General features: G+C 53.3%; 1 protein-coding gene across 3 annotated transcripts; it reads left to right on the forward strand.

The window, feature by feature from the left end:
* The first annotated feature begins 26 nt into the window (after positions 1 to 26).
* Positions 27 to 27,073, forward strand: SIX3 (SIX homeobox 3). 3 transcript variants are annotated; one of them, XM_038006883.2, is made up of 3 exons: positions 27 to 1,091; positions 2,763 to 2,922; positions 24,907 to 27,073. In XM_038006883.2, the coding sequence occupies exons 1-3, from the start codon at positions 289 to 291 to the stop codon at positions 25,021 to 25,023; spliced, it is 1,080 nt and encodes a 359-aa protein (XP_037862811.1). In that variant the 5' UTR covers positions 27 to 288; the 3' UTR covers positions 25,024 to 27,073. The 3 variants fall into 3 exon arrangements, with proteins under 3 accessions (XP_037862811.1, XP_037862812.1, XP_007968956.2); XM_038006884.2 differs by lacking the exon at positions 24,907 to 27,073 and adding an exon at positions 3,303 to 4,248 and having other exon boundaries at positions 30 to 1,091; XM_007970765.3 differs by lacking the exon at positions 24,907 to 27,073 and having other exon boundaries at positions 32 to 1,091; positions 2,763 to 4,248.

Here is a 27,073-nt window from a genome sequence, read left to right on the forward strand (position 1 = left end):
CTCTCTCTCTCCGTCTCGGGTTCTCTCTCTGCGCGCGCGCACCGGGCCGCTCTCCTTCCTCCCTCTCTATGTGGCTGCGCGGGTGTGTGTGTGTGTGGATGTGTGTGGGGTGTGGGTGTCCTTTACGCCCTTCCTCCTCCCCCTCCTCCTCCTCCTGCTCCCCCCTCCTTTCCTTCTCCTCCTCCCCCCTCTCCTCTCCCTCCTCCTGGTCCTCATCGCCCCTCTCCTCCTCTTCCTCCCCTCTCTCTTCCTCTCCCTGAATTTTCTCCTCTCCTCTCAGGTCAGTCCATGGTATTCCGCTCCCCCCTAGACCTCTATTCCTCCCACTTCTTGTTGCCAAACTTCGCCGATTCTCACCACCGCTCCATACTTCTGGCGAGTAGCGGCGGCGGGAACGGTGCGGGAGGCGGCGGCGGCGCGGGAGGCGGCAGCGGCGGAGGGAACGGTGCGGGAGGCGGCGGTGCTGGCGGAGCAGGCGGCGGCGGCGGCGGCTCCAGGGCCCCCCCGGAAGAGTTGTCCATGTTCCAGCTGCCCACCCTCAACTTCTCGCCGGAGCAGGTGGCCAGCGTCTGTGAGACGCTGGAGGAGACGGGCGACATCGAGCGGCTGGGCCGCTTCCTCTGGTCGCTGCCCGTGGCCCCCGGGGCGTGCGAGGCCATCAACAAACACGAGTCGATCCTGCGCGCGCGCGCCGTGGTCGCCTTCCACACGGGCAACTTCCGAGACCTCTACCACATCCTCGAGAACCACAAGTTCACCAAGGAGTCTCACGGCAAGCTGCAGGCCATGTGGCTCGAAGCGCACTACCAGGAGGCCGAGAAGCTGCGCGGCCGCCCACTCGGCCCGGTGGACAAGTACCGCGTGCGCAAGAAGTTCCCGCTGCCACGCACCATCTGGGACGGCGAGCAGAAGACGCATTGCTTCAAGGAGCGGACTCGGAGCCTGCTGCGGGAGTGGTACCTGCAGGACCCCTACCCCAACCCCAGCAAGAAACGCGAACTGGCGCAGGCCACCGGCCTCACTCCCACACAAGTAGGCAACTGGTTTAAGAACCGGCGGCAGCGCGACCGCGCCGCGGCGGCCAAGAACAGGTTAGTGGCGGGGTCCGCGGCCTGGCTACAGCCTCAAAGGCCTGGGAAGGGGAGAGGGGTTGAGAAGGGGCTAGCGGAGCGGCCGCTGAGCGTCAGGGAAGCCGTGACTCCTGGCCAGTTGGAGAAAGTTTCCGCTTGTCCTGGGCGCGCGGAAGAGGGGGCGGGCGGGCTGTGGGTGTATTGATTGCTTTGACCAAGAGGGGCTTTCGTCAGGGTGGAGAGTGTGTGCTTGCGACCCGAGTGCCCGCAGCCCCTGATCCCGGCCCCTGGGAGCCTTAGCCCTGCGCTGCACCCGTGCCTGCCTCCTCAGCCCTGTCGCCAGCTCGGCAATCCTCTGGAGCCTGGAGACAGGGAGGGAAGGAAAGCACTCCTTGCCATCTGGTTCTTATTTCTGTGCATTGCAAAACCCCGAGAGAAAGCCAGGAGCGTCAGAGAGAGGAAGATTAACCTGGGTCCCTATCACAAGGGGAAAAGGCCGGAGGCCACTGCACAGCGGGCCTGTTTCCCGCAACACTGCACTTTGCCTAACTGGGAGCAGGAGAGCCGGGCTGGGAGCGGAGAGGCCTAGTGTGTGTGCGTGTGCATGTGTGTGTGCACGGGCGTGTGCATGTACTCACCCTCCTGCCCCAGCCACGGAGAATGCCTTTGGTCCTCTAAGTTGGGAAGCGGGCAGGAGCAGCCTCGTTGCTGGCAAGTTGGCCACAAAGTCACAAAATTGTATAGGGCTTGACCAACATCACAGGAGTTGTTGGGCCTGGGGGAAGGAGAAAAAGAACCAGAGGGAAAGAAGTGGATAGGGGAAAGGAGTGGGGGGAGAAGGGAGAAGGAAGAGAGGAACTTGGGTGAAAGCCCTGATGTGGAGCCTGTGTCTCTATCCAGCCAGGAAGGCCCAGGGCCTGGTGTACCTCAGGGAGCAGGACCCCCCAGCTGCTGACAGCTGCCTGTGGGTGGGGGGTGGGTGTGAGTTTCTGGAGGTGTGTTTTGAGTTTAGGCGGCCGGGACCTGAGCCCATGGCCCTCTCACCCCTGCTGTTGAGCTCCTTTTCGTCTGATGAGGGGAGCGCCCAGGGTCAAGCCAAGGCCTCCTTGTGGAGAGAATTTCAGACACCAGGTCCAGGCAGAAGGTTCCCGGTGGAGGAAAGGGGCAGCTGGAGACTGCTCTGTGCTCCTCTCTTGCCTTCTCTTTTGCCCCTTTTCTGTCTCCCTGCTCTTTCCCCACTTTTCCACCGCCAGCTTTCCTATTTTCTCAACCCTCGGTCCTGCGCTCTGCGCTGGGATCCAGAGAGCAAAGTATGCGGTTCTACCCGGAGACGGGCCGGCCGGTGAGGAACCCGCAGCTCCGGGTGTGTGTTTGAGGGATCAGGGACGGGGTTACTGAGGGAACTCGACCGGTCGCAGGGTAGCCGGCTCAGTCTGAAGAGCCCCAGGGACTGCGGAGGGAAGAAGCGCCTGGCTCTCCTCCGACTTCTGCTGCTCCAGGGCTTGCAGTATTTTGCCGCTTGCACCCAGGCCTCCCCAGACGGCCGGGCTCGGGTTCTGCCTCTCCTCCGAGGCCAACCTCTATCTGAGAAGACTTGGGACGCTCCCGAAAGCAGAGTCGGGAGCGGTGGCGCGGGGGAGCCGGGTGGCGGGCCTCTGTGTCAGGGCGGGCGCGGCTCTCTTTCTCCCGCAGGCTCCAGCACCAGGCCATTGGACCGAGCGGCATGCGCTCGCTGGCCGAGCCCGGCTGCCCCACGCACGGCTCGGCAGAGTCGCCGTCCACGGCGGCCAGCCCGACCACCAGCGTGTCCAGCCTGACGGAGCGCGCGGACACCGGCACCTCCATCCTCTCGGTAACCTCCAGCGACTCGGAATGTGATGTATGATAGCCAAGGCCACCCTCCTCCCCCTCCTTCCCCTCCTCCCCCACTCCTTCCCCTCCTCCTCCTCCTAGCCCTCCTCCTCTTCCTCCTCTTCCTTCTCCTCCTCCATCCCCAGAACAAACCGAAATCAGGATACCCAACCATACACACATACAAGTCCACACACACTCCCACCCCAGTCAAAAATATATAAAAAACAAGAAAATAACAAATTAACCACAAACTATCAACAACCCCCAACCACCATCTACCACTACGGCCACCCCAAAGGACCCCGACGCCAACAGACAGTCAAACGCTGATGTTGCGGGCAGACAACATAAAAGAGGTGACAATTGTATACTTTCTAGGACAAGCACGGCTTCTCCTTTCGGTTCCCATGGACCCGGCACCCCACCTGCATGACGATTTATTTGTATCTGGGAAAATATTCTCTCTAGTTAAAAATGATTTAAAGAGTCGACTATACAAAAACCAATCACCACCACGAGGACAAGAGGACAAAAGCAAAACAGACAAAAAGAAAAAAAAAATCGCCATCTCCGTTCCGAATTTGTTAAAAAAAAAAAAAAGGGGGGGGGGGAAGAACTCCTGGAGAGGGAAATAGCAAATGTTTCTCGCCTTTTGTTGCTCTCTCTCTCTTTTTTTCTCTCACTCTCTTTCTTTCTCTTCCTCTCTCTGTTTTTAAGTCCAAGTATTGGTCAAACAAAATGCAATCTTCTGTTTTTTGTTCAGCAGACAATCATTTTCTTCGTAAGCACCTTTTTCTCTCCACTCTGTCACTGCCTGTGTGGGTACTGGTTATAAATGTGGAAAAAGAATAGTTATGACTGTAACAGATTTTTATTTTTATTTCAAAATTTTATATGAATTATGTATATCTTAATGATCGGTCATTTTCCCAGTTTGTAATATATGTGTAGAAATTGCCTGTATATGATATTGCTTTTTTCTCCTCTCCCTTTCTCTTTCTCTCTTGTCCCTCTCTCTGTCTTCCTCCCTGCTCACCTGTCTCTTTTCTTTTTGGGATTCTCCTCCCACTCAGTGCTCCTGGTGTCGTCTTGGCAGTCAAGAAGAGGCATGGTGGCCTGGGTTAGGAAGAGGGACCCCATCGCTAGCGAAAGCGGAGAGTGAGATTGTAGTATTCTTATGCAAAAGCTATTTCCAGTATTTCTTAGCAGCTTCAGAGGTATCTCTCACTCCCTGTAGGGCGCTTTTACTGTTATCTTAAACTGCGTGTTTATCTATATGTAAAAACTTTCTAAAGCAAATACAGTATTCTCCATTTTCTTATCACTCCCAGAGACTGGTGTTTTTGTCCGCCCCTGGCCCGTAGCCGCGGGGTGCTCGGCCTTCACTTCCACTGCTGCTCACCTGAGCTGGGGCAGAATTTCAAGGCTGGATCTCAGCTTTTTTTTTTTTTTCTTTTTTTTCTTCCCCTGAGGGCATTGGGAAGATCAGAACAGACCCTCCGGAAAGGAGCCAAAGCTGGATCCTGAGCAAAAAAGCAAAGAGGGTTCGAGGGTTGGGAGCGGGAGGCTACCGCCAGCTTCTTCAGAGTGAGACGCCAGACTCACTTCACTGCAGTATGCATTCAGCCGGAATTGTAGCCTGCCAAGACCCTGTGGGTCTTTGGGGGTGTGCTGGGCGTCTTTCAGTTGTTGTTGCTTTGTTTTTTAAAAGAAGAAACATACAAGGTCGCCAAACCCCAGCATCCATCCCGAGTAGAGCTGACAGGTTTTGTCATCTTTTTTGGGGGTGGGGTGGGGGCGGGGGACAGTGGCCTGAGTGGGGAAGGCAGGAGGAGTGAGGGAAGAGGCCTCTTGAGAGTTTAGGGCCTGGAATCAGGATGGACTCCCCTCCTTACCTCTTGAGTGTGTGTCTGTGTGACAGTGTGATTTGCCTTGCGACTCTCTGTCTCCCTGAAATTTCCTTCCATCTTTGGGGTTCAGCTGGAACCTCTTGAGCCCCTAAGACATTTCAGAGTTGGTTTACATTTTAAAATGAAAACCAAAAAATCACCACCTCTTACTAACCATGTTCCCACTGGCCCCAGGCCTCCAAGCCCTGGGCAGGGCCCCCACAATTCCCTGGGATGGCTTGGCTGGCCGTGCCTCTGCTGCTCTGGGCCAGGGTGGCCTGCACCCAAGGAGGAGCAAAAGAGGTAATTTCAGAAAACTTGCCTTTACTTGAAAGGCCAATTTCCAAAGCATGGAGGATTAGGGGGGAAACGTGCCTGGAATTTTGCATCCATTTCCAAACTAATTTTGACTTCCGATTTCCTTTTGTCCCCATCCCCAGCAGCACCAGGGGGGTTAGGAGGGCCAGGCTGGGCAGAGAGGCTGTCTGGCCCAGAGGTGCCCTGAGTGTTCCAGTGGGACCTTGCATGTCCGGGGCGTGCATTTGCCAGACAGGGAAGGTTCCTGAGCGGGCCCCTACTTAGAACCAGAGCATCCAGCTGACCTTCAGAGCTCCCAAGTTCTGTGGCCTGGCACATGGTGTCAGAATCTCTGTGTGTGTTCACTGCTCAGGAAAATGTTCCTTGTCCTGCCACATTTCAGGCAATATTGACCCAGGTGGTAGGAATTTGGGAAAAGGACTGTGTGGATTCTACCCAACTTGAGCCTCTGTTCTGGGATGAGGAGCTCTGTCACCCACCTTTGCTTTTAGATAATCAGTCACATACTTCACACAGAGCTTGGGCCTAGAAGCCCAAAGAAGTTCCTGCCTCAGTGGGGAGAGTCTGGATGGATCCTGCTCAGCCAACTGACCAGAACTGACGGATGAAAGGCAAGAAGTGGCACTGCTGGAGGGTGACTCCTGGAAGGGCCTGCCTAGATAGAGGACATCAGGGAGCAGGTGCCTCTTTGTCTAAGGGACAGGAGACAAACATGGAAGTTAAGATGATTTCCTATCTCAACACACAGTGCAGAGAAAGCAGATTGGGGCATCCAGTGCCCACTCCTGCATTGCAGGAAACTGTCCATCAGACTCCACAGCAGCCTTTAGTTTGGAGGGCCTGGGCCTTACTGCGTGTCAGCAGCCTGTTGTCTGTCTATCCTGCTATCTATCATGTATCACTCTCTCATCTCCTGTGTTTCCATCCAGGTCTGCACGAATACTAATACTCTATGCTTTGTACTTTCTGACCTTGCATATAGGTTCCCTGCAGGAAAGACGTGTGTGTGTTGTGGGTGTGTATATGTGTGCAATTCTGGATGCTGGGCTTTCAACACTCAGTCAAGGTCTGCATACAAAAGGATATGTGTGTGTGATGTTTGGTATAAATGTGTGTACAGTGCATTGGTGTGTGTCCAGTATGTTTTCATGTATATTGCATAACATAGGTATTGGTGTATGGCTTAGGCAGTTTCCCTGTCCTTATTTCTGCAAGGAGTGCATATTGGGGGGCTCCAATACACCTACAGGGTACTTGGGCATGTGTCTTGTGGGTCTTGGTTCTAGTGTAGACATATGTGGGTTCCCTTGTTCTAGACTCTCCCTAGATATGACTGCCAGGCTGCCCACCTCTAACAGGCCTTCCTGTCCCTTTAAGACACAAGGGATCTCAATGGGTATTCATCAGCTGGAGGGCAGAGGGGGATTGGGCTCTTTGGCTATCCCAGTCCATCCTTTATTCTGTTTGATTTACTGGGGATATTATGGTTGATTTGGCCTCTGCTCCTTTAAACATCGGAGTGAGAGAATAGAGGCCCCTTTCTGGCCAGATCTTGCCTTTTACCAGCTGCTGGCCTAGTCTCTTTCTGGGTCCCTCAAAGCCCTGGCCAAAGCGGTCAACACCCTACAGGCCACTCAGACAGAGCTTGAGGGCAAGGCCAGGCTGAAGTTCCACCTGCAGAAAAGCCATCTCAGTCACTGTGCACAGCCCCCACCTCCTGGGAATGTCGCAGGTTGTGCCTCGGCCAGGAGAATGTGTGCATTGGTGTGTGCTCTCTCGTAGGTCTTGTGAGCCTGGGTCAGGCCCAATATGCAGGCCTAAGTGCTAACCATCTGTCCCCTATGTCTGGGCCATGCAGCAGCCAGTAGGCTGGCTTCTCTGCTTCTGGCCTTCCAGTGAGTCCTCACCCACTACCCTGCACGCAGCACACTTCTGCCTGGCATCCCAGCGGAGTGCTCTGGCTCGGAGCCTCCCTGCGTGCTGAAGCCTCCTGTGTACCTGAGTCACCTACCCTAAGTTTCGAGAGGCTTGAGGAATAATAGCTAACTTGGCTGTTTTCTCAAAGAAAAATAATGACAATCCAGGATTTGCATTGGAAACCTGAACAGGCAGAATGGGGTGTGAAACTGGGCAAATCTGTATCAAAATCCTTGACCCCTAGAAGTGCCTGCCTGAGGGACGAGGCCCATCTACCCCTTCTGGCTTGCTCACTGTCCCCCCACCCAGCTCTCTTCCGTCCCTGCCCCCAGCCCTGGCCCTGAGCCCCCACCTGGCCTCTCTTCTTGCCCTCCTTGAATCCTGCGGAATCGACTGCCCAGTGCCAGTGCAGTTGATTATCCCCGGCGAGACACACAACTGATTAAAATGAAATGACCCGGAAGCTGCCACGGCGCGGGGCGGAGATGCCGATCAATAGTGGGGCTGGAGGCACATGAGTCTGGCCAGTCCCGGCTGGGAATGGGGTTGAAGACGGAGGGCCAGCCTGGGGGGTGCCTGAGACTTTGGGCGTGGAGATGGTTCAGTGAGGCAGTGGGAAGGCCCGTGCCTGGGCTTGCCGAGGGGGCTGTGATGGTGGAGTGGCCCTCAGGTTCTTCTGCAAGGAGAATGGGACAGCCTGGTACATTCTCGACCCAGCGCATCACCCGGGCCCCCGGAGCTCGAAGCCCAGTCCCAGGCCTGTGGCGCACTGGATGCACTCGGCCTCTTGGAGCAGTCTCTTCTCCCTCTCTTCTTCCTCTGCCTCTGTGGCCCTGTCAGTCCCGCCTAAGCCTTTGTGTGGCCGTCACCTGGAGCACCGGCTGTGCCTCGGGCTTTCCCGGGCCCTTCCCTTGTCCTCTCCGTCCCTCCAGCGCTGGGGCTGAGATGCCCGGCCCACCGGGACGCTCGACCTCCCGGTAGGCGCGCTGAAGCGCCCACGGCTTCCCACAGCTCCGGCCCTTTCCGGCCCCAGCTGAGCCGAAGCTCCCTGGCCCCAGTGTGCGGGCCCCGGTGGCCGTCTGGCCCGAGGGAGGGCGGGGGCAGGCGAGAGGGAGCCATGGAGGAGGGGAGCAGTACTAGTCCGGCTCCGATTTCTCCGGTCAGCTGAGCACAACTTTCCATTCGAGTGTATTCATGCAGCGGCTGATTGAGCTCCACTGTGCCGGGCGGGGCTCGGCGGGAGGGGGCAGGCACAGCCAGGCTGACAGAGGCTACACACACACACACGTAAGTGCAATTCATCTCATCTACATAAACATGCCTTCCATGTTATATCACACCTCACCCCCCAGCGGTGCCATCATAAACGCAGCCGAGTCCGTTCCTTCAGGCGCCTACCTGCCCTCAGAGCAGTTTCCCAGCACCCACAGACCTGCTTCCCTACACAACGTAAGGCCTGCCTTTCTGATTTCCCCCTTATGGATTCTACACCGGTCCTCAGATACAAACACAAGAATCCTTCATCTGCCTCTCCTGCAGGCACACTCTCCAGGATGCACGCACTCCAAATCTGCAAGACGCACGCACAAAATGCCCAGGCTCACAATCACACCCTCCTACAGAGCTACCCAGATTCACACAATAGAAATACACATCTGCATAAAATGGCATTAGCACCAATAGACATTTAGTGCACAGCCTGTTGTACATACACAGTGTGCTGGGGCTCACCAAAAGTTTACACACAAGAAAGGGAGCAAATGAACAATAAATCCAGTCAGAGAACACAGCCACTACACAGTCACCACCACAAACACACAGAGGACAGACAGAGGAAAGCTTCGGGCACACACACATACCTGTGAGCCAACCCAAAGACATGAGATATGTCACCCAGAGGCATGCCAACCTCCAAACTACAGAGTTTGACTCTAGGGACTCAGAGACCACCCATTCGTTACACGTGTGTGTGTGTGTGCGCGCGCGCGCGCGCGCACACACACACACACACACACACACACAAGGCTAGGTCCCCAAAGATAGGTAGGGAACTAGATAAGCATCTTGACAGAAGCATGCCTGCTGTTGGGAGCGAGCAGGTAAACAGAGGCCTCTGTGTTACAATCCACCCCTAAATGCCCATGATACGCTGTTTTGCAGAGCAAGAAGGGAGAGTGAGGAAGAGGGAGATAAATTATAGAGTGGGGATAAAGGCAAAAAGGAAAAGCAGAGAGAAAGGAGAGGAGAGTTGAAACAAAAAGTGAGGAGAGGAGAGAACAGGGAAGGGGCGGGAGCCGGAAGGGTCTGAGGGAAGATGGGGAACAGCTTCCCAGGCTTCGGTGAGGGCGGGTCAAGACTGGTTGGGGAGAGGGTGCCACTGCAGCAGGAGAGCAATTCCTTCTCCAAGAAAGTGCCTAGGGGAGCACATTGACTTGTGGCTGGCTGGACTTGGGAAGTTAGCCGAATACTGGGGGTGCACAGCAGCTTGGGGCTCAAGAGCACCCATTCCCCTTGTGGGCTGGGGAGGTCATGCAGCTTCCTCTGCACAGAAGAGGCCCACTCAAGAAAGCACTCACCTTCCCATGCCTCCCTTCCCTGGACTCAGCGGCAGCTTCTCCCCTCACACTACACACGCTTAGAGATGCCCCCAATACAATTCCATTCATAAGACACACATAGTCACCGCTCTGCGCGCGCGCGCACACACCTCTGCCTTCTACAGTGGGCACAGGCAACCACCCCCTTCTGCACAGGGATGCAGTAAGGGACAGAAGCACATCTCCACTCCTAGCAACAACTCCCGACTTTTTACAAATGAACCCACGACTCTAACTGGTTTCTACACACACTCTTTCTGGAAAAGAAAAGGACTTTAACCTGCAGGAGTCTAACCCGTCAAGACGTCGAGGACTTTACAGAATGTGCTGGCAAGAAAGGAGGGCACAAGCAAGTCACACACACACGCATGTGCCAGGCTCTGCCTACACTCCAACCCCGCCAGGCTGCTCACGGCGGGCTCAGTCAGGGTGGAGCCCCTCTCTGCCTGAGGATGGAAATGGCTGTATGGCTGAAGGGGCTACAGACCAGTCAAGCACTGGCTGTTCTCTCTCTCTCTCTCTCTCTCTCTCTCTCTCTCTCTCTCTCTTTTTGAAAAGATGAGGCTTGGCAAGAGGGGCGAGTTCCCTGGGGACTTCTCGGATCCCTGAAGGTGAATGCAGGAAGAGTGTGCGGGGCCCAGGAACCGAAACAGGAGGTCTGAGGGACCGACGCAGGGTTCAGATGCGAAAGGGGGCGCGGTGGGGCGTGGGGACGCAGTCCCCGGGGCAGGGGTCCAGGATCTGTGGACGCGGCCCGGTGCGGCGCGCGCCCCTTGGTCCCCGCTCCGCCCTCCGGCCTTCGCGGCGCTCTCTCCCTGGGCCTTTGTCCCCACCTCTCGGGCTCGGACTCCGTCTTTCTTCTTTCAAGCCGCTGGGAGGCGCTGTGGCCGAAGCTCCGGCCTCTCCCAGCCTGATGCCCTGGTCCTCCCGCCGCGCTGTCTTTCTCCGAACCTGGTCCCCCGGGGCTGGGCTGCCTCAGGCAATGGCCCGGCCTGTGGCTGGGGGCGGCCTGGAGCCCTTACAGGCCCGCACTGGCTTTAGTTTGTTGGATTTTGCGATACTTACCATCATAATTAATTTGCGACCTTTCAACAAAATTTCTTAGCAAGGCCCCTTAACGACTGGACTCGCTGCTAATTCCCAGCGTGTGCGCCTCTCCCTCTGCAGCCCTGGACAGGTGCAGCTGCCTGCCCCTACCTCGCCCAGGACACACTGGCGCCGCCCCGCCAAGCTGGACTGGGAGGAAGGACAGAGGACCGACGGACACGTGTACATGTGCGGGCGCACGGAACTCAGCCCCGGCCACCGCTGCCTTTCCCCTGTGTGTCTGAGCTGAAGCGGCTCCGCTTATATCGGGAGGTGAAACGGAAGTTCAGAGAAGGCCATAATTTGGCCACTGTCACACAGCCAACCTTCACCTCCACCCGGCTACACCTGCACACTCGATGACCCTCTTTGTCTTCCTCGCCGTGCGCTCCCGATAGCCGGGGAAATACTTTTCTGAGATGCCCCTCTGGGCGCGCAAGATGAGGCAAAAGCGGGAGAAGGGAGTGGGATAGGGTGGGGAGCCGGCGGCCCTAGACTCTGCCCTTCTGGGCGCGCCATCGCTCCCACCACCAGCACTAGGACTTTGCGGGAACGCGCCTCCTTCGCGCTGCCTAGGAGGACCAGACCCAAGAGAAGCGCTCAGCAAGCAGCTACATGCAGGTGCCCCTACCAAGCCGGAGAAAGAGCGGGGATTTCAGGGGCCTCCCCTCCCACAGCGGACAGGCCTCCGCTTAAACCACCAGTGCTTCCCAGTGGGCTGGGAATCGAGGATGTGAAGTGTGTGGATACATGTGAACGTTGTTGAGTGTGCAGTGAGATTGTTGTGCAGATTCTCATGCATTGCAAGAGAAATGTTTACCTTGTACGGATGACGCGTCTACCTACAGATGAGCCTGGGGGCTTGTCCAGTGCTTGTGGGCGTGATGCAGAAATATCAACTAAGTTCTCGAAGAATGGAGAGGAGAGGGACAAGCACAATTTAGCCCTGTCCTCAAGTTTCTCATGAGCCAGTGGGAGGGACAGTTGAGGTCACCACTTAAAAACAAACCAACCCCGTGGAGTTGCACACAGTGTTTCCCGGTGGCGTGGCAATTTCGCAATTAATTACTACAACTTTGGCGGTAGGGATAGAGAGGGCTTCTCTGAGTAGATGGCACTGACCCAGAAGGATGAATGGGATTGAGTGGAGGAGATTCTAGGCAGGAATGGCAGGCGGGAAGGCATGGAGGAGCATGGAGGAGTCAGGTCCAGTGGGGAGCAGTGCAGTGTGGCTCCCCCCGCCCCCAGAGTACCCTAGTATGCGGCCTATGAGTTTTTGAGAGGTTGCTAATTGATTCTAAGGGAAGAGGGAGTAGGGATTAATTACAAGATCAGGCAAGTTGTGTGGCCTTGATCCCAAGGGTACTGGGGAGTCAAACAAAACTGTATGAAAGTGGTTGGGTGCGGTGGCTCACGCCTGTAATCCCAGGACTTTGGGAGGCCGAGGCGGGAGGATCACGAGGTCAGGAGATCGAGCCCATCCTGGCCAACATGGTGAAACCCTGTCTCTACTAAAAATACAAAAATTAGCTGGGGCTGGTGGCGCATGCCTGTAATCGCAGCTATTTGGGAGGTTGAGGCACAAGAAGCACTTGAACCCAGGAGGCAGGGGTTACAGTGAGCTGAGATTGCTCCACTGCACTCCAGACTGGAGACAGAGGGAGACTCTGTCTCAAAACAGACAAACAAACAAACAAAAAACTGTATGAAAGCTTAAATGGGAATATCCAGCGTCCTGCTGAAGGACTTTAGCTGGGAGCAGTGAGGCTGTAGACAGGAAGGCCCTTAGGAAACTATTCCAATAGGCAGGACTGAGCTAAGGCACCAGAATGTGTTAAAGGCATTTCCAAGGAGAAATGGTGAGGACTTGATGACCAGTTGCAGACCTACAGGCTGCCCTCCGATGACCTGATTTCAGTGTTTGTCCCCTTTTCAAGGATCTGTGACTTGGCCCTAGATTCCACTCTCTGACCTCAATTCCTCCAGAAGCATCGTGACCTCCAGCTTCACGTGCGCTCACAACTCACATGCTCACACGTGCTCCTTAGAGGGGTCTGTCGGTGGACGCCGCGAACCAATAAAACCCATGCACTTTGTTCCAAAACCCATTCCCTACCAGAATGGGAGTCCTGTAGGGCCAGGTCTCCTCCCATACCCACCCATTTCGGCCTTTGTTCTACTGCACAATAACAGCTGGCACTGGGGTGCGGGAGGACGGTGAAAGCTTGAGTCCCAGGCTGCAAGTCCTCCAGGAGTAACGGGGGTGACCCGAGGAGAGCAGCGTACTGGGTGAGTGGCAGCGTGGCCCTTGAGAAGGGTACCGAGGGTCAGAGGTGGTGCAAGGGACCCAGGACGCACGCGCCTCCGAAACCCTGAGTATTCGTCCGAGCGCCGCTGCAGGCTCTGCGAAACTTCAATGCGCGCAGCCTCCTGCACATCGTTTTCGCGCGACCTCTTTGCCTCGGGCTCCAGGGATGAAGCCAACCCAGAGCGGGAATGTTCCATTTGCACTATTGCGACATTCAGGGAGGCTTTTACGGGCTGCCGCGGCGCTTCCACGCAGAGGAGGCGACGGCTCCCAGGCAGCTTGGCGATCTTGTTATTGGACATGCGAGGGTTTAGAGACCCAGAGAAATGGAATGAGTCAAAGTCAAACTCAAGTTGCTCGGCCCCTAGTCCTGCGATCCTTCCATTTCAATTGCACCCCTGGGCTGCCTTTCACATCCGCTCGTCGCGAGCTTGGGGTGTAGGTGCGACCACCAGTGCGTGTCTGCGTGCGTGGCCTTTGGGTGATTCCACGCCCGCAACTGTCTCCGAGTGTGTGGGAGCGTGTGTGGCAGGTACTCGGGAGCAGGACAGGGAAGGAAGCCTCAGCTTCCAGACCCGTTCTCGGGTGCTGGCGGGAGCGGTGGGTAGGAGCAGAAGGAGGTATGTGAGGAAGGATTGAGACAGACAAGGGCTCTGCGCCAGCAAGAGTCCAGGATGCGACCCCGCATGCCGGGCCAGCGGGGAGGCAGGAGAATGGATCACTTCCCCCGGGGATGGGAGAGCAGAGGAAGGCTGCAGGTCGGGTAGCTAGATACCATGATGCCCTCAAGAAGTTGCCAGACGCCGGTTGGGGAGCTTTCAAGAGCCAGAGACCCAGGGAAGTCCCCTCTTCGGCCTCCGAGGACCCCGAAGCCTGGGCGCAGTGCTCAGCCTTGGACCCAGCGGTTCCGCGGCCGGACGCCCCTCGGCGCTGGCTGTGCGCACCCAGGCGCAAAGCACTGCAGGTTGGAGGCGGAAGGCAGCGCGCTCTGGGATCATTGGCGGGTTTTTGCTGCCACCTCGCGGCGGTGGTGCGTAGCATGCGAACCCTCCGCGCCGCGGGCGTTTGCCATGTACGCGGGTGGTTTGGGGGGCCTTGCCCTGCCGCGCTGTCCTTTTCTGCTCGGGTTTTCACAACACTTCTTCCACCAGGATAGCCTCCTTCTCCTCTTGAGGTCTGCGATGGACTGCGCCCTGTCTTATGCCAAAGTCCACCATTTTGCGTGGGTAGGACCCTCCATCCTGGCCTGTGGGATTTAGGGTCACCTTTCTAGCTCCTTTCTCTTGCGTTACTACTTGATCCCATAGCTGTCCACCTGGACTTGCAACAGGTCTCATGCTAATATTTCCCTTCTTCTGCACTATTAACTTCCTGTCTTGCGGATAGATGCCTCCAGATCTCCTACAGAGGGCGTATGGGGCTGTCTTCCACCGTGATAGGCTGTCCGTGGGAAGCCATGCCACGCTAGCGCCCTCTCCTCTCCACAACCGTCTGCTGAAGGCCTTCCATGTGCCTGACGCTGCCACACCTTGGAGACAGCCAATGGCAGCCTAGACCCTGCCCCTGCGATTATAGTTTAGTGCAAGCAGAGAAACACAATACCCAAATTATCATTGAAGCTGCCATATGGAAGTATGGACAAAGTGGGAGCCCGAGGAGGGCCTTTGAAACAGATCTTGATGGATAAGCATGAGTTTTCCAGGCTAGTGAGGAGGGAAGGACAGTCAAGGGACTGGGAAGTGTGTGTCCAAAGACACTTGGGTTACAAAAGAGCATGGGGTGCTGAGAGGGACAGCTGTTTCCTGGGGTGCTCCACAGTCTGATGGTGAAGACATTGCTTTGCTCTGGACAGCATAGCCAGCCAGCTTGGGCGAATGTATTGATAAGAGTATCAAGTGGCAGCCGTGAAAGGAATATTTGGAATTGCTTCTTTTCCCATTTAAATAAACAAGGAAACCAAGACTCTGGCTAAGTCTCTGTCCTTAAGTACACAGCTAGTTAGGGGGCCGATCGCTCTATAAAGTCCACCATGGTGCCTAAGGGAGGCTGGGTTCCAATGCCAGGCAGTCTGGAAAGAGGAAGGTGGTGGTGGTGGGGAGGGGGCAAGAGGAGCCATCACAGGCTCTTTTCCTTTTCTCAGCTACAGTTTTGCTTGCCTGCTTCTCTCTTAGGCAGCATAAATACTAACCCTTACTCTCTTCTCTACAGATGCAATCATTCTAAAAGCTTTGGGGTTTTTTGTTTGTTTGGTATATTTGCTGCCAAAACTATTTGGCAGCAAACCTGACCTAAACAGCATGAAGCTATTTATAGTCTTTATTTATCCTGCTTGGCATAGATATCAGATGTTTCACTGCAGAAATGCTGATGTGTTGGATTACAGGTACTGCTCTGGACCCACTTGGGTGGTATCATGTAATACAGAATATACGGACCATTATATTTACCTTTCTAAAATCTCCAAAACTATGAATTTCTCAAAGTTTTTGGAAAGGGATTGTGGTCCTTTGGGATTGAGCCTGGATTGTCTTTTGATAAAGAGGTTCGTGGTGGGAGAGGAAGTCAGGAGAGAGTGGGAATTTAAACAATGTAATGAGATAAACCATGATCGGTAGTTTGCAGAAAGAGTAGGTCAAGTTGGCTGTGGGACAGGGTCACAGGGCCAGCCCAGCAAAGCTGCTGGCATCCTGGAGGGCCTCAGGGCCTAGGGTCTTAAATTTCTTTTTTTCTTTTGAGACAGGGCCTCACTCTGTCACCCAGGCTGTAGTGCAGTTGTATAATCACAGCTCACTGTAGCCTCACCCTCCAGGGCTCAAGCAGTCCTCCCACCTCAACCTCCTGAGTAGCTGAGACAAAAGGTGCACACCACCACGCCCAGCTGATTTTTGTATTATTTTAGAGACGGGGATTCACTATGTTGCTCAAGCTGGTCTCAAACTCCGGGGCTCAAACAGTCCTCCTACCTTGGCCTCCCAAAGTGCTGGGATTACAGACATGAGCCACTGTGCCCAGCCCTTAGATTTCTACACAAGCTGGAGAAGGTAGATAAGATCCTGGCTCCAGGCATTTTTTCATGGCCATTCTCTCCCAGAGTCAGACTCTCCCCTTGATGCTAGAATTCTCCCTTTCTCCAAACCCAGGGAACATCTAACTCCACCCTCTCCAGATCAGTCAGGTAGGGGCAGCCAGATGCTCCCTCTATCCCCTGGAAGCCCTGGGGGAAAATCCATCTCTATCAGAAAGCCACAGGTAAGTGCCTAAAATGCGAAAACTTTACATGAGAGAGACAGCTGCGAAGGAGGAAGAAAGTGAACATGTATGATTGAATGCTTCCTAGGCATCCAGCAGTGCCCTAGGTTCTTACACCAGCTTTTTTTTTTTTTTTTTTTTTTTTTTTTTTTCATCCTTGCAGCATCCTGGGAGATCAGTATTTCCATCCTCATTTTTATAGTTGAGGGAATTGAGGGCCTGCGAGGTTGTAGGATCCTTGCTAGCCCTCCTGCTCCCCCTGAAGTCCCCCGCAGTAGGGTAAGGAGTTCTAGTCCAAGCTTTCCTCTTTTCCACCTTCCAGGACAGTGGAGAACTGGAGCCCTGGTAGTGTGTGTTGGAGGGGAGAATGTGGGTCCTTTGGAAGGGAGTGGCTGGGGGCCCTGAGCTCTGTGGGATAATCTAGGCTAACCCTGTGGTGCTCCTTTCCCAAAGTTCCATCACAGACTAACAGAATGGTGACATATTCCCTTGTCCCTCCAGGGAAGGCTGCTCCCTTCCCAGTGGGGCTCACCTCCGTCTGCAGCTGTTCAGCTCTTCCTTCTGTGTCAACACTCCCGCCTTGTCTCTTTGTGAGAACTTTGGCTGTATTGTTGTTGTTGTTTTTGAGATGGAGTCTCCTTCCATCGCCCAGGCTGGAGTGCAGTGGTGCCATCTTGGCTCACTGCAACCTCCGCCTCCTGGGTTCAAGCGATTCTCCTGCCTCAGCCTCCTGAATAGCTGGGACTACAGGTGCACGTCACCACGCCCAGCTTATTTTTGTATTTTTAGCAGAAACAGGGTTTCACCATGTTGGCCAGGCTGGTCTTGAACTCGTGACCTCAAGTGATCTGCCTGCCTTGCCCTCCTAAAATGCTGGGATTACAGGCATGAGCCACCGCGCCTGGTCGGCTGTATTGTTTTCCATGTTTATTTAAAGTATTGTAACACTAAAAACCTGCAGTGATGAGAGTTTGGAACTGCATGCCTCAGGAACATCTGGGCTCTTGAGTCACTGGAGAACAGCTTAGAGACAGGGTGGGGACAGTAAGCTGAACTGGGAAGAGTGACTCAGAGATACCAGCATCATCATGACCTGTCCAGAAGTAGAGGAAACAGGGACCCTGCAGATGGGCCAGAGGGAGCTGGGAGTTTTCAGGTAGCGGGAGGAAGGATGCACCTCAGGTGGTGGGGGAAGTTACAGTGCAGAAAATGATGCCCTCATGGAGCTATCCTGGCCACCAGAGAGCCCCAGACCACATTCTGCCTGGCTTTACTGTGATTGCGGTGCATGGGTTATTTCTCCTGTTAGACTGGGGATGGGACTGTGTTAAATGCACCTTTGTATTGCCCACAGTACCTAACACAAAGCCAGACTCTGTTGAATGGATGGGTGAGTGAATGAATAAGCACCATAGGCTTAAAAACCAGGCAGTGCTGGGCGCAGTGGCTCATGTCTGTAATCCCAGCACTTTGGGAGGCCGAGGTGGGTGGATCACGAGGTCAGGAGATGCAGACCATGCTGGCTAATACGGTGAAAGCCTGTCTCTCCTAAAAATACAAAAAAGTTAGCCGGATGTGGTGGCATGTGCCTGTAGTCCCAGCTACTTGGGAAGTTGAGGCAGGAGAATCACTTGAATCCAGGAGGCGGAGGTTACAGTGAGCTGAGATCATGCCACTGCATGCCAGCCTAGGTGACAGAGTGAGACTCCATCTCAAAAAGAAAAGAAAACAAACAAACAAAACAACAACAACAACAACAACAACAAAAACAAAAACAGGCATTACCAGCCTTCCACAGAATATGCCTACAGAAATCTACAGATGACCCTGATGGGGCATGCAGAACCCAGAGCCATGGAAATCACCTAAAAGGAGGGGATGGGAGAGAACCTGAGCAGACTGTCTGTTGCCTGGAGCAACAGGAGGACTCTCTAGGGTCAGCTGAAAGGGAAGCAGTCAGGGAACTTACAAGGGGGGAGTACCACTCAGGCAAGGGCAGGAGAATAACAGGCAGTGCCCTGGAGGAACACTGCATGCTGCAGAGGAAGAACGGCGGCCTTGGTGATGATGTCACCATGAAGCACTTGGAATTGAGACAGAACATTCTCACCTGGGGTCAATTTGTACCCTAGTACTGAAAGTTATTCCCTGGTGCTATCTGTACTCATCATATTTTGACAAACTTTAGAGTAACCCTTCCATCTCTCCCTGCTTCTTTTTGATTTTAAACATCAAGCATTTGAACACGAGTCTTCTTGTCTATTTATCTCAGTGTAAAGAGGAACAACTGGGCCGGGTGTGGTGGCTCATGCCCTCTCTTGGTACTTGATGTAGTCAGTTGCCTGACTTGCAAACACAGGCCTACCCTGAGTAGAAAGAAAAGAGAGTTGTGACAGTTGCCTAGAAGATTTCTCTGTGGAAGCAGCAGGTGTTTTTCTGAGTGGAAACTTTGTGGAGGGAACTAGCATTTAATTAAAAAACAGGCCAGGCACGATGGCTCATGCATGTAATCCCAGCACTTTGGGAGGCTGAGGTGGGTGGATCACTTGAGGTCAGGAATTTGAGACCAGCCTGGCCAGCACGGTGAAACCCCATCTCCAATAAAAATACAAAACATTAGCTATGTGTAGTGGCCGGCACCTGTAATCCCAGCTACTTAGGAGGCTGAGGCAGGAGAATTGCTTGAACCTGGGAGGCAGAGGTTGCAGTGAGCCAAGATCGGGCTACTACACTATAGCTTGGGGCAACAGAGTGAGACTCCATCTAAAAAAAAAAAAAAAAAAAAAGGAATAACTGATGTGATCAAGTTGACCTTCCCGTGTTCTCCACATAGACACATGCTCAACAACTGCCTCTAGAGAGGAAGCAGGCCTGGTGGTGGCAGCTGTGGAGTGGGGTGATGGTGGCTGGGATGGGGGTGGAGCTAGGGAGTGGGAAGCCAGGGGTCTTTCTCCTGCCCATGGGCTCCTCCTATCTGGCCACATGGTAGATGAGCTCCTTCTCCTTGCCTTCGTTTCATTTCAGGATTCCTGGCCATTCTCTCTGGTTGCCAGTCCCACACCAAGCCTCCCAGACATTGATTCTCTGCTGCTCTGTGGCACAGAAGACCACAGTGATGGGCTCTGCAGACCACCTTGGAGTCCCCCTTTCATCCCTGCCCGTTAGTCTCCTCCTTGGTTGTTTGGTTGCATTTTTTCTAATGCCAAGGGGTAGGGGCAATGTATGGTATCTTCGCTTTTTTACATCTAGCACGACTCTGGCTTCCCCTACTTCCCCCTTCCTGCTGCCTTGTCTTTTTATCCATCTCCCTCCTGCTCACAGGATGGACACTGCCTTGTCCCTAGCAGCTCCAGCAGACCCCTTCTCCAAATGCCCCCTTTCTCTGGGTGGCCCCTTCCATCTGTCCTGGCCTTTGGATGTTGCTTCCCATAATGCAGATGAGAAGGTGGAGGCAGAGAGAGGGAAAGAAGCCTGCCAAGGCTGAACACTGAAGCACCCTCAGGGCCAAGGCAGGTATTCTCCTGCGGGAGCGAAGGGCCCCTGGGAGACCCGGGATGCCCGTGAAAAAGGTCTCCATCCCTGGGGCCCTGCTAAAGCTTCCCAGTGGGGGCCACATCTCTCCCACACGTCTGGGGCAGTGTTTCCCAAACTTATCTGAACATGAGGGGCACCTGAGGCTCTCGTCAAACGGTCACAGTTCTGAGTCCTTATTGCGTTGGAATCCCCAGGTGCTGGAGGTGATTCTTATTAACAGGTAGGATGGGAAAATACTGCCTGAGGGCCTTGTTCTTCAGTGCAAGGGTGAGGGAGGGGTCCTGGAAGCTCTGGTATCTCTTGGGGACTCATTAGAAATGCATTTTAGAGTTTGAGACCAGCCTGGCCAATATGGTGAAACCTCGTCTCTACTAAAAATACAAAAATTAACAGGCGTGGTGGTGCTGGCCTCTAGTCCCAGCTACTTGGGAGGCTGAGGCAGGAGATTTGCTTGAATTTGGGAAGCAGAGGCTGCAGTGAGCCAAGATTGCACCACTGCACTCCAGCCTGTGTGATGACTCCATCTCAGAAAAAGAAAAAGAAAAATGCATTTTAACAAGATCCCAGGTGATTTGTAGGAACCGGGGCGTCTCTGGGTTCGAAATTCTTCAAGGTAACACTGTGCATTGGGGGAAAACTCAGGCCTTGTAACCTTGGTCCTGTTATTCCAGCAATCTGAGCTCTGGTCTTGCTCCTCTCTGAATTCGTGGTAATAACAGTTGGCACTGGTTGTGATAACCAGATTGGATGTGGGGCTGGAAACATTTCACCAAGTTTAGAGATGTGGACTGCCCCTGGTGTCTGGCCCTTGTGCTTGGCTACTACTCCTTTCACTCTGGCCACCCCAGGACTCCCTATCACGTCTGTCTTCTCACAGGTGCTGACCTCCCCGCCAGCCCCGGCCGCAGTGCTTAGGCTGGCTGCCTGAAGGTAGGGCTCTTCAACTCTTGCAGATAAACTCTTGAGAAGATGGCCAGCCTCTGGGGGGGGGGTCTCCGCCTTGGCCACAACCACAGACCCTCCTTCCCACCCCCACCTCTGGTCATGGAAACCAGATGCCCCAGTCACTCAATGGACAGATGCTGAAGAAGAACTTGGAGAATAATCACAGACAGAGCCCCCTTCCCAGAGGGACAGACCCATTGCCAAGGCCTCAGCCCAGAGGGACTGTGCTGGTTCCAGAAACAGCCCACGTAGAAATGGTTTGGGTGATGGGCTGGCCTTGTTAGGGTGGCTGGACAGGGGCCAGCTGCTAAAACATCATAGGGGTGAGGAAAGATGCCTGGAACTAATGTGTATAGATAGAAGTATCATTGTGCCACTGGGCCAGGCATTCCCCACCCAGCTGGCCTGACTTGCAGATGAAGGACAAGATGAGGCTGCTGCCAGCTTCCCCAGACGCCCAGACCCCATAGCACTTCCTGGCCCCAGACAGTTCCTCCTCTATGCAGATTTGTCCAATCAGAGCGGCCCTAGGTGGGCCTCTGGAGGCCCATGGTCTGCCCCAGCCTCTCTGTATTCACATCCTAGACCTTCCTGGCCTGACTCCTTCCATTTTATACTGCACCTTGTTTGCTTCCATAAATATCCTCCTGTGTGTCAGATCACATGTCCCCCCTTTTTTTTGGTCTCAGAAAATAGGATTGTTATATTTACATTGCTTCATTGAGTTTTATTTTGTGGAAGGCAGAGGTAAGAGCATAAGTAATGAGTTCATTGGGCCTTGCTTTCCAACCCGTTGTAGATTTCTTATTTTTTCTTTTCTTTTTTTTTTTTTTGAGACGGAGCCTCGCTTTGTCGCCTAGGCTGGAGTGCAGTGGCACCATCTCAGCTCACTGCAAGCTCCGCCTCCTGGGTTCACGCCATTCCCCTGCCTCAGCCTCCGAGTAGCTGGGACTACAGGCACGCACCACCACGCCCGGCTAATTTTTTGTATTTTTAGTAGAGACGGGGTTTCACCATGTTAGCCAGGATGGTCTTGATCTCCTGACCTCATGATCCGCCCGCCTCGGCCTCCCAAAGTGCTGGGATTACAGGCGTGAGCCACCGCGCCCGGCCCTATTTTTTCTTTCCTGTTGTAAATATTAATCAATCTATGATCATGTATAATAATAATGCTTATACTTTCAGTTAGTGGCTCTGAGTTCTACTGACTTAAGTCCCATACACTCACCAGCCTGGAATTCCTTCCAATGGGGATACCCCAAAGCTTTCTGGGGCACAGCCTTGCTTTCTCTCACAGTCTTGCTTTCTCTCTTAACCATGTCACTGTTGAAAAGAGCTGACATCACCTTGTTGATTCAAGTAGGCCTCCTGGAAAACATTATTCTGAACAATCTCACAAAGATCTATAAAGAGGTTTTTTTTTTGTTGTTGTTGGATTCTCTTTCTGTCACCCGGGCTGGAGTGCAGTGGCATGATCTCAGCTCACTGCAACCTCCACTTCCTAGGTTAAAGTGATCCTCCTGCCTCAGCCTCACAAGTAGCTGGGGCTACAGGTGCCCGCCACCATGCCCGGCTAATTTTTGTATTTTTAGTAGAGATGGGGTTTCACCGTGTTGGCCAGGCTGGTCTGAACTCCTGGCCTCAAGTAATCCACCCACTTCAGCCTCTCAAAGTGCTGGAATTACAGGCATGAGCCACCACACCCAGCCAAGAGTTTTCAAAAATTGTGAACCAAAAACCCAGCACCTTAAAGTATGTGAGAAATTTAACATTCTACAATTAGACCACCTGATCGCCACACGGGGGATACTGTGATCCTGGGAGAGCCTTGCCTGGGAAGCCTGGATTGTTCTAAACCTTTGAAGTGACATCCCAGGTCCACACTGTAGGTTTCCTCTCAGCTCTGGGTCTGGGGGCCTTTGTCATGGCTGCAACTTGCAAAGAGGTGTCTTAGGACTGGCTGAGGCCCTCCTGAGGGTTCTTTTTCCCTTTCTACAGCCACACATTGGATTCTCTTTTCGGGGCTTGGCAAGCTCTTCCCAGGGGATTTGCTGTTCCTGGCTACTTCCTCTCTTCCTCCTCTCCCCTTCCTTCTTGAGTCCCTACCCTCTTCATCTTCCTCTTTTCCCTTTTTCTCCATTTTCTCTTCTGTCTTTCTTTTTTTTGAGATGGAGTCTCACTCTGTCGCCCAGGCTGGAGTGCAGTGACATGATCTTGACTCACTGCAACCTCTGCCTCCTGGGTTTGAGCAATTCTCCTGCTTCAACCTCCAGAGTAGCTGGGATTACAGGCACACACCACCATGCCCAGCTAATTTTTTTTTTTTTTTTTTTTTTAGTAGAGACAGAGTTTCACCATGTTGGCTGGTCAGGCTGGTCTCGAACTCCTGACCTCAGGTGATCCACCCATGGCGGCCTCCTAAAGTCTTGGGATTACAGGCGTGAGCCACTGTGCCCGGTGTTCTTCCCTCTTTTCTTGCCCTTCCCTCATCTGCCTTTCTGGAGGGCCCCACCCAGTGTTCCCTCTCCCTGGGGTCTGAGTTCCGTATGACAGCCCCCTGCAGGTGGAGGAGCCAGCTCCCTGTGTCCTCGCCTCCCCGGTGCGCCAGCCTCCCTGCCTGGCTCAGCCGCCTGGGCAGATGCAGGCACCCCCTGCATTGTTTCCCGTCCTGAAGACGAGCAGCTGCCGCACTAATTGCCACCAGCAGGGGGGCCGGGCTGTGCTCGCACTCCTCCTGCCGATTAGAGGGCGACCCGGAGGGGGGGCAGTTTTCAGGAGCCGAACGAGCCGAGCCAGTGTTGAGCATTATTCCAGGAATTTTAAACACTCGTTAAAGGCTTTGCCATGTCTCACTTCAGTACACATCATGCTCCAGTTACTGCTCGGAACTGCGGGGGCATCAGCCCGGGCAGCACTTATCAATATTTTAGCACGAGAAAGGCAAATGATGTTGAAACATTGAACTATATTTCCATCTGTTCAAACTGAAATGGAACAAGCTTAGCTCAGGAAATGGGATCTCTCCTCCCCAGCTGCCTTGGAAGCAGCAATACCCACCGGCCTGGCCTTGGCCCTTGCCTCAGTTTCCCCTTCACTGCTCTTCTCGATTAGTCCCCAGTGTTCATACCTTACGGGCATGATATTGAATAGGTGTTAGGTTTGCCGGTAGAGCAGGAGTGGCGGCACCTCAAAGAACCTGAGAGGGATCCCCGCTCTTGTTAAAATGTGCCTTCCCCATCGACTGACAGAGAACAGTGGGGTCAAATGCCATCTGTCTTAGTGCCAGGGGACATCCTCTCTATCTCTTGCACCTGTTTCAGTGCCTCCGGACTGTCCATCCTGCAAGAAGACCCAGGATGGCTGGCTGGATGTGAAAAGGAAAACACTGATCATACTTAGGTGGAAGAACACTATAAATACTGTATACAAATAAAGCATTTATGGTAGACTCCTATTTCCCCTGGAACAAAACAGAATTTATTGGCAGGAAAGAACCTCAAAAATTTTGGCATTCAATTGTCAGAGAAGAACAGAGAAATTTCCACAGTGTGGAAAGCAGGGTGGCTGATGTGGGTGGAGACGAGTCATCTCATGTGATTTAGAGGACAGCCCATGGGATATCTCCTCCAGCAGGGCCCCCAAAAGGCCTGTGATTAACAGTATTCAAGGAAGAAGGAACCCTTTTGTCCCCCGCCCTAAAGCAGAATGGGGGATTGCTTCTTCCCATTTCCCCTCAGACTGTCTTTTGGCAACCTCTCCCTTTGAGGCTGTGCAGTTTAATTTGGTTCATCTGCAGGGAAATAGGGGTGGGGTGGGGGAAGGGCATGTGGTAAGAGATGAGCCCAGAGCCTGCATTCCCCAAGACTCACCGTGCTAAGAGGGGTCCTGGGAGCTGGTCTCAAATCCTAGAGTGTGGGATATATACTTTTTGTTTCTGGCATCAACTGAAGAATAATTGCAAGACATTCGTCACCCAGGCCCCCATGTGGGCAGCCAGGCTGGTGACAACTTGCCTTTTGGGGAAGAGGTTTCCACTGTGACAACTGTAGCAGCAGCAGAGAGGCTCTTGTCTGTCACAGGAGATCAAGGTCTGCAAAAGCCTAAGAACCCACTGATTTCATCCCTCTCTCTGTTTGCAGACAAGGCCACCTATATCCCAAGCCAGCTGGAGGAGCAGCTTCCAGTCTTCAGAGATGGGCCCATCTTCTTCAGTTGGCCTTGGTAGTCAGGACAGAGGACAGAGGGATATATTGTAACATATATTGTAAAATTTGAGCCACATACACGGGATAAATGACATCACAAATAATCATCTCCGAAAAGAAATCTGACATCCGACGACTCAGAGGCCAGAGCCATTGCTGACACTCCTGGAGACTAACATTCTTTGCAAGCATTTGTGCCTCAGTGAGGGTGGTGGGGAGCCAGCAAAGTGATGGGCTCTGCAGAAATCTAGGGGGCTGCCTAGATGATGTATGAATGCAGACCCAGTACATCAATAGAAAAATGTGGTGTGTTCATTCCTATCAAGGCGGAGTGCTTTTTAAATTCGCCATTTCTGAAAGACTCAGGATTAATGTCAAAAACTGTATGAAAAGACCCAGCCTCTCACCTCTCTTTCTCTTGACCACAGAATGCGTGTCTAGTGGGGGGAGAGCAAAGGGGGCACTTCAGAAGAATTGTGAAGCAAGCACAGACAGGGTCACAGAGAGCCCTGGTATAGCGGAGGTCAACCCCCACCCTGGTGCACATTATCGCACTAAGGAACTAGGCAGAACTCTAAGAAGGCCTGGCGAAAGACAGAAGACACGGAGAAGCAGCACATTGCCTATGCTGACATATGTGAGCCCGAGTTGGAAGACGGCATGAATTAAGACTGAAGGCAAGACCCCCTCCCTCAAAAACAGCACTTACAGATGTTAGAGGGCAGAAAGGCAAAGTCAGAGGAAGCCTAAGGTTAAGTGAGTACTTACCCTGCACCGGGCGCTATCCAAGGTACTTGACGTGAATTCTTAAAGAGCTTCTGAGATATAAATATTATTATAAAACCCATTTGACTAATGGAAACCTGAGGGTCACAGAGGTTAAATAATGCACTAAATGACATACTTGAGGTCACTGAGATAGAGAGTGGCACATTCAGAATTGGAAACTAAATCTGTAACACCAACACCTCCCAGGCTCATGTTCCTTTTATGCCACATGCCATGTGTAGCCCCAATGTCAAGGGCTAGGGGTGGGGAAAAAGAGCAGACAGAAGGCAGGATGAGACTCCCTAGAGGTCTGAGGGAAGGAACATCCTGGTGCAGGAATGTTGTGCCGGCAAGGTTGCTGAGACATGTCTGTCCACAGCCTGGTGAATCTGGAGGTGTTGAATAAAGAGTTTTTGTTGTTGTTGTTGTTGTTGTTAACAGGAGCCAGAAACCGGAGGGATCCCTAAGAGGGCCAAGACAGCTGCAGAGCAAGTACAGGTTACCCCGAAACTGAAGGTGTGAAGGTGCAAGTTCAGAGCGCAAACCCAAAGGCCACCACACAGATGGGGGACTAATGGGCCACCAACATTCCTGGGACTCAGTGTGAGTGCAGGCAGCATGGACAGGGAGTGACAACATACAGTGAAGGTGGGGGCAGGCCATGTCCTGGCTTCATGAGACAGGCTAATGTTGTTTGCATGCCCAGCTATTTACAGTCAGGAGACTGAACAAAGGTTCTTTAAACTGTGACTCTGCAGAGGCTTATACCAGCTATGTACAAGAGCCCTTCTTCTTGTATGCTCTGCCCACTGTAGACACTCGTGACTGAAAAGATCCCAGGTAAGAAGGTAATGAGGGAGACTAGGATCCATCTAGCAACCACATGTGCAGAAATGACAAAGAAAACAGGACCTAGAGATTGGAGAGAGGGTGGGTGGGGTTCTTTTGACTTCTCAGAATACAGAGTCACATGGTTTCCCAGAAAGCAAGTTTCACAGGATGCATGCGTATGGACATGAACGCAAGAAGAGTCTTGATCATAAGGCTGGGCCTCCAGGAACCTGAGGAAAGCTGCCCAGCCATGCCTCATGGAGACTGGAGAGTGAATGTTTAAAAATCAGAAGGTCGTTCAAGACTGAGGACATCTCTGGAACCAGGTTTTAAGGCTGTCCTCTTAGCAGGTGGGTTTTGTCCACTCTTCAACTCCACCACTGACATCATCAGACTTTTTCCTGTAGGCACCAGAGTCGCGGGGCCTATGACAATATTTCAGATCTTGAAAATACATTATGGGTTCAAATATGAAATGACAACTATAAAAATCCCATTGATA

This window comes from Chlorocebus sabaeus, chromosome 14, assembly GCF_047675955.1.
Source record: "Chlorocebus sabaeus isolate Y175 chromosome 14, mChlSab1.0.hap1, whole genome shotgun sequence".
In the NCBI taxonomy this organism is placed as follows: domain Eukaryota; kingdom Metazoa; phylum Chordata; class Mammalia; order Primates; family Cercopithecidae; genus Chlorocebus; species Chlorocebus sabaeus.

Excerpts from the sequence above, each read along its gene's own strand:
- SIX3 (XM_038006883.2), top strand. The coding sequence starts at position 289 with ATGGTATTCCGCTCCCCCCTAGACCTCTATTCCTCCCACTTCTTGTTG. Across the intron at positions 1,092-2,762 it reads GCCGCGGCGGCCAAGAACAG|GCTCCAGCACCAGGCCATTG; the intron begins GTTAGTGGCGGG and ends TTTCTCCCGCAG. Across the intron at positions 2,923-24,906 it reads CCGGCACCTCCATCCTCTCG|ACAAGGCCACCTATATCCCA; the intron begins GTAACCTCCAGC and ends CTCTGTTTGCAG.